At 55.4% G+C, this 13,857-nt stretch overlaps 4 protein-coding genes across 4 annotated transcripts; 2 read left to right on the top strand and 2 right to left on the bottom strand.

Annotated features, from left to right (window-relative positions):
• Positions 1-267: 267 nt before the first annotated feature.
• B0I36DRAFT_368796 (poly polymerase catalytic domain-containing protein) lies at positions 268-2,568 on the bottom strand (the record flags this gene model as incomplete). The annotated part of the gene is made up of 4 exons (XM_046159671.1): positions 268-402; positions 554-2,029; positions 2,095-2,283; positions 2,509-2,568. 4 exons carry the CDS (start codon positions 2,566-2,568, stop codon positions 268-270), a joined length of 1,860 nt encoding a protein of 619 aa, XP_046005832.1.
• Positions 2,569-3,505: 937 nt separating this feature from the next.
• B0I36DRAFT_368797 (uncharacterized protein) lies at positions 3,506-5,258 on the top strand (the record flags this gene model as incomplete). Its single annotated transcript, XM_046159672.1, has 4 exons — positions 3,506-3,635; positions 3,704-3,770; positions 3,936-3,999; positions 4,818-5,258. 4 exons carry the CDS (start codon positions 3,506-3,508, stop codon positions 5,256-5,258), a joined length of 702 nt encoding a protein of 233 aa, XP_046005833.1.
• Positions 5,259-7,631: 2,373 nt separating this feature from the next.
• On the top strand, positions 7,632-8,261 carry B0I36DRAFT_368798 (uncharacterized protein; the record flags this gene model as incomplete). Its single annotated transcript, XM_046159673.1, has 1 exon — positions 7,632-8,261. One exon carries the CDS (start codon positions 7,632-7,634, stop codon positions 8,259-8,261), a length of 630 nt encoding a protein of 209 aa, XP_046005834.1.
• Positions 8,262-10,284: 2,023 nt separating this feature from the next.
• Positions 10,285-13,792, bottom strand: B0I36DRAFT_377834 (uncharacterized protein; the record flags this gene model as incomplete). The annotated part of the gene is given in 4 exon segments (XM_046160601.1): positions 10,285-10,398; positions 10,414-11,922; positions 11,955-12,244; positions 13,741-13,792. The coding sequence occupies 4 exon segments, from the start codon at positions 13,790-13,792 to the stop codon at positions 10,285-10,287; spliced, it is 1,965 nt and encodes a 654-aa protein (XP_046005835.1).
• Positions 13,793-13,857: the final 65 nt, after the last annotated feature.

The following is a 13,857-nucleotide window of genomic DNA, read 5'->3' on the forward strand; positions in this document are numbered from 1 at the left end:
TTCTCTGCGTCGCTGCGGCTCTCACATTGTAGGCGGAAATGCTGTTCTTTGGTTGAGCGCTGATACCGAGCTTCGTCATCGCCTTGATGGTATGCTGTCTTTACCTAGCTCTGGGAACCAAAGCCATGCGAAAGCTCAGCTCCTTTACTATTCGATTTATCCGCATCATTGATGTTGATGCTTCAGCTTAGCCGTAGATAGTCTTGTTGTGCGATGCCATGCCCACCACCAGCAAGACGCAGCGAGTCGCCCGGGCAAAGGGAAACTCTAGTAACCCGGGCCGCTCATCTTGAGTCGCAAGACGTATCGGATGATGGCATGGGAGGGATCGAACATGACGTATTCGTTGAAGCGCAACTCGCCACCTGAGGATATCTCACCATATGGTGAAGTCGTGTCTGGCTGTTGCACCAAGAATTGATCATGTTAGCTAAGGGTGCCAAAGATATGGATTGCGAGGAACTTGGCCGCATCCGCTTTATATGCCCCCGCCACTCGTCGAGGTCATGCGTCCCGCAACTGATTCTTCACTCCTCGCTGAGCAACCACTCACCATTAGCACTACTCCAGGCTTCGCTGAGGGAGCAGCCTCAATGTCCCACTTCACCCCTTTCCACGCGGCAGGACCATTCTTCCCAAGCCCCTGAATGCAGCGTTGCCGCCCGCAAGTCGCTTCGACGACCTTGTGACCCCGAGGTATGCTATGCTGGCTCAGCAGTCTATTCCTTCCCACATCGGCCTCGCACAGCAGCAGCACCGCCTCTGCGCTCTCCGACTTTGTGGCACGCCCAGCGCCGCCCGAATGGGGTTGATGACCACCAGAAATCGAAGCCCAGTTGGCATTCTCGTGATGTCGGCAGTAACGGGCAGACTTGCTTGACGAGTCGGCGAGGTATATACCGTTGCCGAACATTGTGCCCGTGAAGCTCGCGCCGCGGCGGCGGATCTGCAAGCCCAAGTCCAGGATGCCAAGGAGGGAATCGAGCGGGGTGCCGTGCCAGAGGAGACGGCGGTCTTCTGCGTCTCTGTGGCTGGTTTGCGGATTCGGTGAGGATTCGCTTGTCGATATTGAAGTTGTGTCCGAGGCTGGGGTCTTGCTGTCGATCCATTCTTGGTAGCCGTTGGGTAGCCCTGGCTTGATGAAGACTCGGTAGATGTCCTGAACCTCAAAATACGTGCGGTGCACTGGGTGGTTGGAACCATGCAGGTATTGACAAAGCTCGCGATACTCAAGCGAAGACCGATCTGTCAGGCGTCTGAAGCCATGTCGTAGCGAGCTGTATGCCTGATACAGCGGCTGTGCTAGCATGCCATGTGTGTGCCAGTGCATTGTCGCGCGGCTGCACACGCTGCTCACAGCGCGGGAGATATCTTGTTGCTCTGGCCACAGCGACGAAAGCAGCCGCAGTTCGAGAAGGAGGGCCTGGTAGCTGGATATCACTGGTGTGTAGTATGTTGATGCCCGGCAGTACGGGATTAGGCTTCTGTAGCGTGACGTGAGCCGCAGCACGGTTTTCCATTTGACGGACCCGTCAGTAGCCTCCAGGACATCCCTAATGAGCTCGAGTATCCTGAAGCCCAGAAATATTGTATATTGACTGAGTTCCTGGTATGGCGCGGTATATGACGACCATGAACTCGTCTGTTCCAAATCCTGCGACTGCTTCGACGCCTGCGCGGACGCCCCGTGGAGGATGAGGTCCATCATGGTTCTGACCTCGTCTACGACCGTCAAGTTGAGCCAGGCATAATCTGGCAGCTCAGGTTGGGGGCCTCGATTCGAGGAAACGTAATCAAGCTCGACAAACTCGTACTGCTCAGTGCGCCGCCCGAACTTTTGCTCCGAGTAGCGCTCCTCCCAGATCTTACCCGTGGCCTTCTTGAACAGTGCTTTGAAGCGAGTCGTCACAGGTCTGAGCGAAGGCGAGGACAGTACCTCGCGCTTGCCCGTGCAGATGTGGCCGAGCTGACCAACACACCCATCTCGTACCAAAAGTATGTACCGCTTCAAGACCTTGTTGTAGATAATCTTGGTTGTTTGTCAGTCGAGACAATTTCATTGCTCAGCCTCTTTCTTTGAAGCGGACCGCTTACCTGCTGCCGCCTGAACAGATTCACGTTTCTGGGCACATCTGCTCGCAGCAAGTATGCGTCCCATATTGAGTGCGTCGACTTCTCCACTACAACAATCGATTCAGACCCAGCAGCGGGATCCACCAGGAGCGAGAGCTTCTTGATATGCAGCATCTGCGACATGAAGTAGTCGTTGTGCCTCGCCAGTTGCTGTTTTCGTAGAGTCAGCCGTGCGGGCGGGTATTGCGGTTTTCGGCCACAGAATGCTCCAAACTCGAGCCGTGAATAGTGCCCATACCCAAAATGAGCACTCGATGTCGAAACGGAGTCGATTCCTGATGATATCCGTGGCAGTCGTGCGGTTTGATGAGAAACGGCATCCGATTGGTTTGTGCTTCCTGCGTAGGTCTCATGAGGTGTTGGTGAATAGCCTACAGCTGAAGTTGAGGCTATATCTGGAGTTGGTGGCGGTGTCGGCAGAGACGCGGCTTTCATGATGAGCTTGTTATCCTGCCAGCACCATTCACGCCAGGAAGACTGAAGGATGGGAAGTGAATGGTACGACGAAGACGTGATGTGATAAGGCTCTGTCAGGAGAGTTTTATTGCAGCACTCTGCCTCGACTTGATGCGACACTGCCGGAGCCTTACACGGTTATTCATAAAATCTCATGTGAAATTACGGCGCAGCAAAATTCAGAGGTGGTACTTATCCTCGTAAAGTGAAATGGAATAAGCAGGGGTGAAAAAGCGGTCGGATGGTTACTATAGCCAGGGGTGACAAGCTTCAGCCTCACCAATCGGCGAAGTTGTCTGCCTTGAAGAACCTGATGGGCTAACTGCAGGCTTGGGGCTGAGTTGTGTAAAGAGCGCACCCAGATGAATTCCACACAATCGGATTGTGATGATCGAAGCAATCAGCGGCCTCGGAAAGAATGGTGAAGAGTCAAGTATAAGGTGCGCATGGGAACCATGTTAAATCAATGCGTACATGCGAGCCTTCCCCGAGATGATCGGGTCGCCGATGGATCATGACTCGATAGAACGATGCCTTGAATCTCAAGGAGATAGGATACGCCACATGTATGGGCGGACGACAAGGCAGCAACAAGTCGGGTTGAAAGTCAATGTTTGCGTTGGGTGTGTACTTATCTCTATGGAGATGAATAGGAGATCGGGCCTCTCTAAGCCTGAATTTGGTACCCTCACATGCCCAAAGGGCGATATTTTGGGAGGTCAAGTAAGTTGAGTAATCCAGTGGCTGAAGTTGCGCTCTCGAGCTTCGCAGTGGTCTCTCTTCAATTCTGTTTCTGTTTCTTTCTCCTGTTTCTTTGAACTGGGCTCCGGCGCTGACGAGCTGCTGATCTTCAAGACCGACGGGGTTGTGGCGGTTGCCCGTCCCTGGTGTCACTATCTGGTGTTTCGACAGCAACATGAGCTCAGCCACCCTCACCTTCCTTAGCATCACGCGCCTGACAATCAAGCTCGATGGCACGCCTTTGACCCTGCTGGAGCTTGGCATCAATGGTTTGGCCAAATTTGAGAAGTCCATTGTCTCGGCCCGTATCTGACTCTAGACTTTGAGACCGGCCTCAAGGCGCTCGATCGGACGCTCGCGGGTATCTAGCTAGAGTTGGACAAGATCGGTGGCACCATCGACTTCAACCCGCTGAAGGCCAACGGCAATGTTTTTTCGCCGTAGGTCTCGGCCGCGTTCAATTTTTCGGCTGTGCCCGCGGCCAAGGCCACGATCGGCCTGCCCGTAGCGGTCAATGTCGCCATCCTTGTTGTGGCTGAGTACAAGTCCAATCACGTGGCTGGCTAGGGCGGGCACGAGTGCCCGAACGGCATCCACTTCTGCAGCAACCTTTTCAAAGAGCTCGAAATTAACTTCTTCGACGCCCCCGAGTTTATCGAGGGCACTTCTGTTGGTGCTTCGTATTCTCCACCGGCGGTTGTCCCGAGGGACGCCGTGGCTTTAGTACCAAGGTCAGGCAGACGGTCGACCCCAGCACGTTCTCCTTACAACTTCTTAGTTGACTTCGCACCTGTAGCGAGTTGATGGCGTCTGCGCTATCCAGAACTGCTTCATTAAAGGTGTAGGCGGGAAGCGCATTGATTAGTTTTGGCCTGTAATCGGAATATCTTGCTCGTCGCGTTGCAGAACCTAAGAGACTTCCCACTGGATGAGGCGATTGGCATTACGGTGCCGTCATACAACAACATCATCAGAGTTCAACGTCGGTGGCATCATCACACGGAAGCGTGCCACGCAGTTCGACATTCGCCTAGATGATATTTTACCTAGCTCCGGAGTAAGGAGCCCCCCTGGCTGTTCAGCACCTGCATGGTTGGAATGATTGCTCATATATTGTGCCTCGTCGCTAGTGCTTCTGCTTTCCCTAAACGCGCCGTCGGGGAACAACAAGCACCCGCCTCTCTGACAATGACATGAGCATTCCCTTTCCCAAGGGGCACCCGACGAGAAGGAGAAGCGCCAGGGCAACACCCTCCCAGCCATTCTCCAGGGCACACCGCCACCAACCCTGCGGGAGTCGATCCCGCCACATCCATGATCGCCTTCGCCACCGCGGCGACCAACACATCTGGCGTTAACACCGTCCAGAGCGTCGCTGCCACCGTCCCCATCGCCGATGCCGTGTCTTTGGCCCCTCCGACTACAACCTTTCAGCCTTCAAGGACGTCACGTCCCTCACGCGCGGCGGCAAACCATTCCCCGGCTAGGCCCAGCTTCTCGACCTCTTAGGACAGTCCCGCCTCGCCGCCGCCGACAACGGCAACTTCTACCTCGCCAACAATGCCAACCCGGTCCTCGCTGCCCCTGAAACCAGCTCATACTCTGAAAGCTCCACCACTTACAAGGACGAGCAGTCCCACTTCTTCCACTACTTCCCCGACACCATGAGCACCTACGACGTCTCCCGTCTACGCGTCGCGGGTTTCCTCGACACCCCGCTCACCGCGCACATAGTGACCCTGCTCTCTGTCAAGAACCACCCTCCAGAGCTCCGTGCACGTCGCCGCCGACACCAACGGCGATTACTTCCTGCTGGCCTGGTGAGGTATCCCCCGGCGGGGAGGGGGGAAAGGAGGAGGGGCAAGATCTTCCTGGTCAGGGACTTCACCAATGGACTGGACAAGCTCAAGAGCGCCGATGCCCAGTAGACCGTTGCGGGCATGAAGGCATTAATGTCACCGAGTGTCAGCCGCTGCTGCTAACGAATGGAGTAGGGCCGCTGTCACCTTAGAATTAGAAGCGACAAAAGCATATTTGAGAGCGTGTAGCTTGTAGCTTATCTTCTGGTATCTAGTTCAGCATAGATTCATCTGGATTAAACCCTCACGAGCACCCTGCACCGGTCTTGTGTGATATGTTACGGGCCCCCCCTCCCACAGATACCTCGTTCAATCCCCAACTTTATAGTCAAAGCATCAATTATAAAGTCTCCGCATCGGAAGCGAAGAGCATTATCTCATGTTTGCGTTCTGTGATGAACCCGGTGGAGATTGCCATGAGAGCCTGGTCTCTTCGTAGCGTGAGAGGAATCATGCGTTGTGTAGTTTTGCTACTTGAGGATCATCATCAATCGCGTATAAAGCTGGGAGGCCTGATAAGACCACAGTGGCGGATCTTCTAATGGCGGACTTCAGGGACAAGAGCGACACGCAATACGCGACTGACTCTCTCACGTTGTCAATTCCCTTATCTAGGCTTTCACTAGGTAATCCTCCACCCGTTAGTCTCGCTACAGATAGATAACAAAAGGGAAGGTGGCAGTCATGGGCGCGCAAGTTCCAAACATCTGTGGCTTCTAGGGCGGCACTCGCAGATGAAACAGCGACCCTGGCCGCATGAGAGCCCACTCTGACACCGAAATAATGCCTGCTCGCACAGAGCCCCGCCTGGTCGGTGGGCTCCTCTACACTACGCAGCTGCCCATCACGAATCTGTGAGAGAGCTGAATCCCCAGGGTGTCGCCCGCGTCTCATGGCTGGGCTGGAGGCCCGGGAAGGTGAGCCTCGCCTTCAATAGGCCCCGCAAACCGTCCGGCACAACGGACTCCACGATCCTGTCGATCAAACCCACCGCGGTGCCATCCCGGCCGACCGCCGCCGGACCTCCCTGGAGAGGAGGCAGCACCCTGGCGCGCTGCGTCCCTAAGTGTTATTAGCAGTGCGCCAGTCTTGTGCGACAGGCCGTCCATGCAGGCTGACAAGGGTGACCCCAGCCTCCACATCTCCATTCCGTTCGTGCTGCCGAGTCAACATCAAGCTTACTCAGTTTTCGGAGTCGTTCATGGTTATGCTCGGCAGCCGAACTTCGCACATGGACACTTGACAACAACGAGTTTGAGTGCTGCTGCCCATGCGTCACCTTCAACCGCGAAAACCCCACCTGACACACGTCTCTTCTGAAATGCCCGCAGAAATGAGCTCAAGGCCTCGTGGATGCACTCAGCCGACCATCGCTGTTCCTCACGTTCTCCGTAGTGGCCACATTGGTACGACCTCATCTAGCACATGCATCAGTTCGGTAGCGGAAGGCTACCAACGAAGACGACAAGGTCAAGATTGGCTAAATCCCACATCGGCGCCTGGCGCTGCTCTACGGTCTCAGCGCCTTCACAACCAAGGTGGCCCGGCCCAAGTGCAGTGTCGGCGACTCTTAGTATCTTGCCAAGTGGTAGCACAGAGGCAGCGCTTTGCAACATCACCAACAAGGCCCAACCGGACCAGCGACGAACCCCGCGTCACCAAGGATCTATCCACCCCATTGGAAATTTGTCGCCACCCGTAATAAGCCCGGCTCAACTCCACTAACCAGACGCTGCCACTGACCTAGAGTCTTCACGATGCGACGAAATGAGAATTGGTCTTTGAGCAAGGTCTCATCTTCGACGACCACCCAAATGCGCTAAGCGACGGCGCTCGCGATTCGAATCAGCTTCGTACCGATCAGGTCTGCTTTACGGGCACGATGACGCGGAGGGAACCATGCCCCGCACAAGCTGACGCCGGCTTCGTTGCTTCTTGGTCTGTGCGAGGAATATCCAGCAGGAGGTCATAACTCCCGCGGACGAGTCTGACAGGCACAATGGGTTGCACCCCTCCCAGACATATCAGTTCATGAAGACAGGCGGTCTCACGTACAGCTACTTGACCACTGACAATCGACTTGCTCAAAATATACTGGGAAACTCCCGAATACTTGTTCTTCCACCTGGCGGAGCCACGAGTGGACGCATCGGCGCACCTCTCTCTTGCACGGCCGTCGGCTTTTCCAATTTCGGCAATCGAAGAACCTTCCAATCCTGATTAGGATGAGTGTTCCTGAGCTAGGGGCCGTCTTGGACGGTGTTGGGCTTATGATGCCCGCTGCGCCCCCAATCACGAGAGGTGCCGATTCTGCCGTACACACCTTGTCGGCACGGCTTCAATGAACCCCAATCCCGCCCACCTCGCACCAGCGCCCACGCACTCCGGCACTCCTGCACCTTTTTCTTTCCCACCAACCCAGCCCCGTTTGGACACGGCACCATGGCTTCCCTTCAGCGCTCGACCGTCATCACCGAGTTCGTCCCCGACGCCGCCGCATCAAGCGCACCCGGCGGCGACGACGGCGATGACTCCGACGACCTGGCGCAACGCCCCTCCCCCAGGAAGCTGAAGCGCGCCAACTTGTCGGCGGCTCACTGCCTCGGAGATGTGCAGCGCATGCGCGTTGAGGCCCAACTGCGAGGCACCACCGCCACCTCCCACAATCAGCTCGCCCTCCACGACTCCGTCGCGACTCCGGGACGCGGCCTGAGCGCCGGCAATGCGACCCTCGTCGCGGCTCTGCGCAACACCGTTCAGGGTGCAGTCAACGATGCTGCCCGTGCCGTCAACGAGCGAGTCGGCCGCTTTGAGCATCGACAGCGCCAGCATCATGGCTCCTTGAAGGGCTTGTTCAGCATGATGAACAATGCCACCACGGCTCAGCTCCGGCTCTTCGGCCGCCTCGACAACGTGGAACAGCTCGCCCTTCCCAGTGTCCGATGCTGGCCTCCGACGCATACCACACCCCTTCGCACCGTGACCGCCTTCCCGGTCGCACTCCGTCGAGCCGGCCCCCGAGTCGAGGCGGAGCCATACGACTTTTGGCGAGATTTTGGGTCCTTGCGCTGAAACGGTCACGAGGCATGGTCGCGACTTGGCTGTGGGGACGTCCAGCTATGTTACGACATCGGGACCATTTGTGGAGGTGTTCACTCCAGATTGGACTTTCTCCAGTGCGCACCTAGAATGGTCCATGGTACAGATAGAGTCCATTCCGCAATATTTGGCATTCACCACTAAACTGACAGGTTATGGACACGCGTTCCCTAAGTCGGTAAGCCCACCACACATGAGTTTCCCTGGAGGTGATTTTGTCATGGTGAGGCTTGTGAAACACGATGGCGATCCCATCCTGGGTGAAGCGATAAACTGATCCCGACTCTGGGGTCATTTCGAAATTGACATCGGCAATGCCGGCGACCAAGTCGGTCCACCTATATGTCTGCCTCACTTCCTCGGAAGAACAAAGCAGGGATCTCAGAACCCACGCATTTTTTGTGGTCTAATAACAAGTCGTCTCTTTTGGGCACGCAAGGCCGATGATGTTCGCTGTGCAACTGGCTTCATATTTTGCTTGTCACTGTAACGCTGGTCGAATGAGCCAATCGAGTAGAAGACGCCTGGTCCTGGTCCGTTGTGACCATATCGAACGGCGAAACGAACAGTGCCTCCGTCGGCCGTTGGTCTAGAGGAGCGGCGGCGAGAATCGTCTCGAAATCCGCTCTCTCTTGTGTATCCGCGTATTCCCGGATCATGGTATCATGGATAGTCTAGAAATCGTCATGGCATTTACGAATGCCTTCAACCCTGTCCTCTGCCCTCGGCATCTGCTTCTGTAGCTGTGTCGCGCCTCGTCCCCTCTGCAACACCCTCTCTGCAATTGTTCTCCATGGGCGGGTCTGCGTTTTCCATAATGCCTCGCCGACCCAGTGTTTCTTCTGCAACTGTCCCATGGTAGTTCCAGGCAGGATTATGTATGTCATTCGTTGACAGGAAGCCACCACAGATATGTTTCTGGCCGCCATTTCGAGAGTCAAAGGAACATCCTCTCTTGGCCGATATGCTTCGAGTTCCTGGTCCAAGACTCGTGTAACTGCCAGCAGGTCCATGGCTCGAACCAGGGGGCTGTCTTGTTGGATTTCCTGCCATAGTCGGTGAATCGTTCTGTTGGCGCCTTGCTTGGGATTCCATTTGAGATTGAAGAGGCTGGACAGCTGCTCATTCAGAAACCCCTGAAGCCCGAATTGGAGTGTCGCCAGAACATCGAGTCATGGGTCGGCTGTGGCAACCGCCTCGATGTTCCAGTGCGAATCAACCGGGAGCTGATCTACCAGAAGGGACAGTGTCCTAAAGGCATCGATCCGACACATAGAGTGGCCTCAATAGCCAAGCTGCTCGCCCTCCGGACTGTGGTCCAATCGCTTTGAGACGATCGGCCCACATCTCTGGATCTTGTTGTAGAATCCACAGGTCATCTTCGGCATGTTCTAAGGATGACTATAACAGAATACGGATGAGCTTCATGTTTATCGTGAGCGACGGCTCCGAATAGTAGAGGTTGATAGCATAATCGGAAGGGGGCATTGGTGCGCCTATCATGACCTTCGTCTAAGATCACATATGCTGTCATCATCTGCCGACAAACAATCGCCCTTCGCATCGTCATCAATCAATGGCAAAAGCAGCATCTCGTCACGAAGAGAACCCTCAAACTCTCTGGCTCCGAACCTGGGTGCAAGGCGTGGAGCCTGCGGAACGCAGGAGCGCCGCGAGACGCAAGCACGTCACGAGACGCAAGCGCGCACCCTGCCGCTGTACACTAAGGCCATCAAGACTTCCCCAGCGTGTCATTCCGCAGTGCCGGAGGAACATGTGGTTATTCGGGGTGGAGAACCGCAGCGAGTCGGCAAGGTCGTATGCGCCGGTCGACATTCGGAAGCCCTACGTCCTTTGTCATCTGCACTTTCCCGACCACGAGAAGCCATCGGATTTGGACACGTTGTGACTCCGCCGCGTGGCGCAAGATGACACCTAGACGTCCTTCACATAAATTAGTCACGTGGATAGTGTAAGCCAGCTGTAACCGCATTAATTATTCATCCATGATCGTCGGATCTTCTTGTGCCTCGCGCAAGATTTCCGTCATCAAGGAGTAGAGTTCCAGGTCTTTCTCGTCGTCTTCCTCGCCGTCTTCCCCGTCGTCTTCCTTGCGCAATTTTACGCGCGATTTCCGTCTTCTCCCGTCGGGAAAGACCACCTTTCGCAATTCATTGACGCAGCGTATCAATACTTGATAGTGCTTTGTGAAGTCTTTCTTAACACTGTCAATGAAGTCCTCCTCATCACTGACCAGCCCCTTTTTAAGATGAGCTAGTTCGGTTGGATCCATGTAGTTCCACGTCTCGAACCAATCGTGTATCCTCGGCTCGCCATTTTCGCCATAGTGGACGCATATCCAGAAAAGAACCCAGAAGAATGACTCGAGATCATGTAGGAAAGTGTGTTGTTCTTCCAGAAGCGCACCGATGGCCATGAAAGCTCGCGTACCGGTCATTCCTACCGCCCCCGAAGGACCTACTCGCTGCTTTTTTATGCCGAGGTCCAGGTCGATCAGCAGTCCATTATGCAACACGCCATGATTATCCTCGCGGATCAACAAGTTGTTGATTGAGATGTCTCGGTGGAGCTGCTCAGACTTGCGCCAAAGTGACTCGTGCGCCTTTATGCAGTCTACCATAGCCCCAAGGAACGCTGAGCGAGAGGGCGCTAGGTAGATCGGTATTCCGTAGCCGTACGTGATGACGCGCCGATGAACTCTGTTCGCCAGCGCGGCGCTGACGGACTTGGTGGGCGACCTGGAGTAAGGCCGCTTACTCGGCGGCGGCAGAGCACCTGCTTGGCTGGAGGACCTCTTCGAGCCGGCCGCGCTGCTGTGGCGGCCTGTTCGCGCCGACCCTGACACGCTGGATCCTCGGCGCACATTGTTGAAAACATCATCAGTCTCGCGGCCGACTTGAACAGTGTAATGGTGATAATAGTGAGGCACATTGATCACTCCGCGCTCGGTGGCGTCGCGGAGCAGCTCGCCTTCTTCGTCACGCTCGCAGTGTTGCCACGCATCCTTAATCACGTATGAGCGATCCTCCTCGCCTTCTTTATGAGCTCTCCAGCATGTTGTAGCCCGGCCGACAATACACCGCGCGCGGGATATCACTTTGTCGATAATGAAGCGCTCGACTGTGCCGTTCCGATCGATCTCGATATACCGCTGACCGTCTGCTGTCGTGAATGTTGGATCAAGTCCGAGTCGCTCCTCGTTCATACTGAGGAAGCCGAGGATTACGAGCACGAATCGTTCTCCGTCCTCGTGGATATCGAATGACTTCGACGCGATCCCACCCAGTCGGTCGAAATGCCACACACGCATGAGGGATCCGCATATGGTAAACCCTAAGACAAAGCGACGAGTGTCCTGAGCAGACAGGACTTCTCGTGCATAACGAGCTAGGTCGCGCCCTGTCTTTGACGCGGCATCTGCGGACGGGTTGCTCTTCAGCTCGCCCGGAATCATGATATGAGACCAGGAATAACCCTCATCCTCACTGACAGCCGAGTCTATAAAGCCAAGGTCCAGCTTGCGCTCTCCGGGGGAGCCTTGGATGGCCGTGTTTGGCGTAGCCAGCACCTTCTTGGACGGCGGGAGGGCGGCTGGCGAGAAGCTCGCGAGTTTCTTGGTGACATTAACGAACCAGGACAGTACACCGGCCTGATCAGCAGCCTGGGCCACCCAGTCCAGCCTGTGCCGAAGAGTCCCTCTGTTTCGTCTCTGCATTTCTCGAAGACGGCCTTGGATGCGGCCGCAAGCCCCGGTATGCTTTCGAAAAACGTCTCGAAGAATTGAGGATTGTCGATGTAGAGCGCGCCGAGTTCAGACTTGAGAGCGTCGTCAACGTGCCGACGAGGTTCGGAGGAGTTCGCCAAGTGACTGGTGCTGTATACCCGTGGCGTCTGTTGGGTGGACGAGGCGGTTGGTCGAGGCGGCGGTGTCGCTTCTGAAGTGAGCCCCATAGGTGTGTCTCGTCGATAGGCTCCGCCAGGGCAGCGGCCAGGATGGGATCCGTACGGTTGAGCTCGAAGGTATCGGGGTGGGTATTTCGAGGAAGCTTTTGAGTTCGCAGTCAATCGTGCGTGGTCTGGACCTTGGTGGGAGGAGCTTGGATGCGGAGCTTCTGCTCAATGATGAAAGAAGGACCACTGTGAGTTTTGTCGTTCTCTATACTTGTCAGCCTCGTGAGGGACATGCAGAAGGCAAGCAAATTACCATCTGGCGGAAGTGCTCCAGCACTGGAGGCGCAGCCAGTTGATGTTTGTCGCAGGCAGCCCGTAGTGACGCGCTGAAATCGACGAGGCCGGTTTCGGCTCAAGGGTTGGTCCTGATGATGGCGCCGCGTTCGTGGACAATGGCGATTATGGTGCCGTGGTAACGATGGTTGTTGGGATCCAGCGTTGTTCGACGTGTTTCTGGCGCGTGAAGACGTCGCGTGGAGCCTAAGCACAATGTCCCACTCTTCGCATGCGCCTCGCTAGATGCATAACTTGGCCATTTCTGACCTCAACAGCTGTACAACAATGGTTGAGACGCAAAATTTCAACAGGCTCGCCTATCCTTAGTCATCTCGAACATGCTCGTGCACTATTGTTCCGTCGTCATTGCGCTCGTGCGTGTAGTGGCGCTGGGGCTTGGCATGGTTCAGTGCACGGCCAGATGTGTGAACAGTTCACGGAAGACACAGCCCAGGACAAAGCACCGCGCGGTCAGTGGAACGTGCGTGGGGAAAGTACTTGTTCAATCGTGCAGGAACAGAGGCGGCCCCTCCAAGGCAGATCTGGATGTGGCTAGTTGCTCGAGTTTTGTTCAATCACCTCTATTCAGAGAAAGACCAGTTGTCCACCGAAGAGCAATGCTTACACACTTCTTGTGATGCTTTGGGTTCAGAATCGACATTCCTTATTCTGCTAGAATTTGCAGCACCCGTGGAATGGAGCATCTTGTCAGAACTCACAGATCAGTGTCCTTCATAGCTCATTGGCAAGGAATGACAAGGAGACGCTCGGATTCTGGACAACAAGAAGGTTGGCCGGCTCATTCTTAATGAGTCTAATGTAATCGACGATAGTCTTTACCCCGTTCCGAGTATCAGAGACCCCCTCTTAGTAGCAAACTTTCGTCCCATCCAAAGTTCACCTGCGCAAGCCACAGCTGCTTGGCACAACCATTGGTTACGACGGTGCGCTCTGTTGGCATGTCCGGCGTGCCGAGCATCTGCACTGCACGAAGAGTCTCGAGCCATTTTGGTGTTGGCACAGCACTCGTCCGATTTCCGTGCGGCGCTGTGTTGCTGCAACGGCTCGATGCCACCAGCTGGCCGTCATGGGCCCCAAGGTTTGAACTTGTGCGTTGCCAGCACAGTCGAGGGAAAATGTCGCTAGGTACTACCTGATCTCTCCACTCGGGCTTGAATTGAGGAACTCGGACGGGCTGGGTCACCTCCGACGCGTAGTATGGGCATTGTCGTATCTGAGCCAAGTGAATCAGGCATTGGGAAGGTGCTGCAGCACCATTTCCTGTACGTATGGAGATCTCGGACCCCCTTGTGGCATCCTT

Source organism: Microdochium trichocladiopsis (genome assembly GCF_020744255.1).
Source record: "Microdochium trichocladiopsis strain MPI-CAGE-CH-0230 chromosome Unknown B0I36scaffold_12, whole genome shotgun sequence".
Classification (NCBI taxonomy): domain Eukaryota; kingdom Fungi; phylum Ascomycota; class Sordariomycetes; order Xylariales; family Microdochiaceae; genus Microdochium; species Microdochium trichocladiopsis.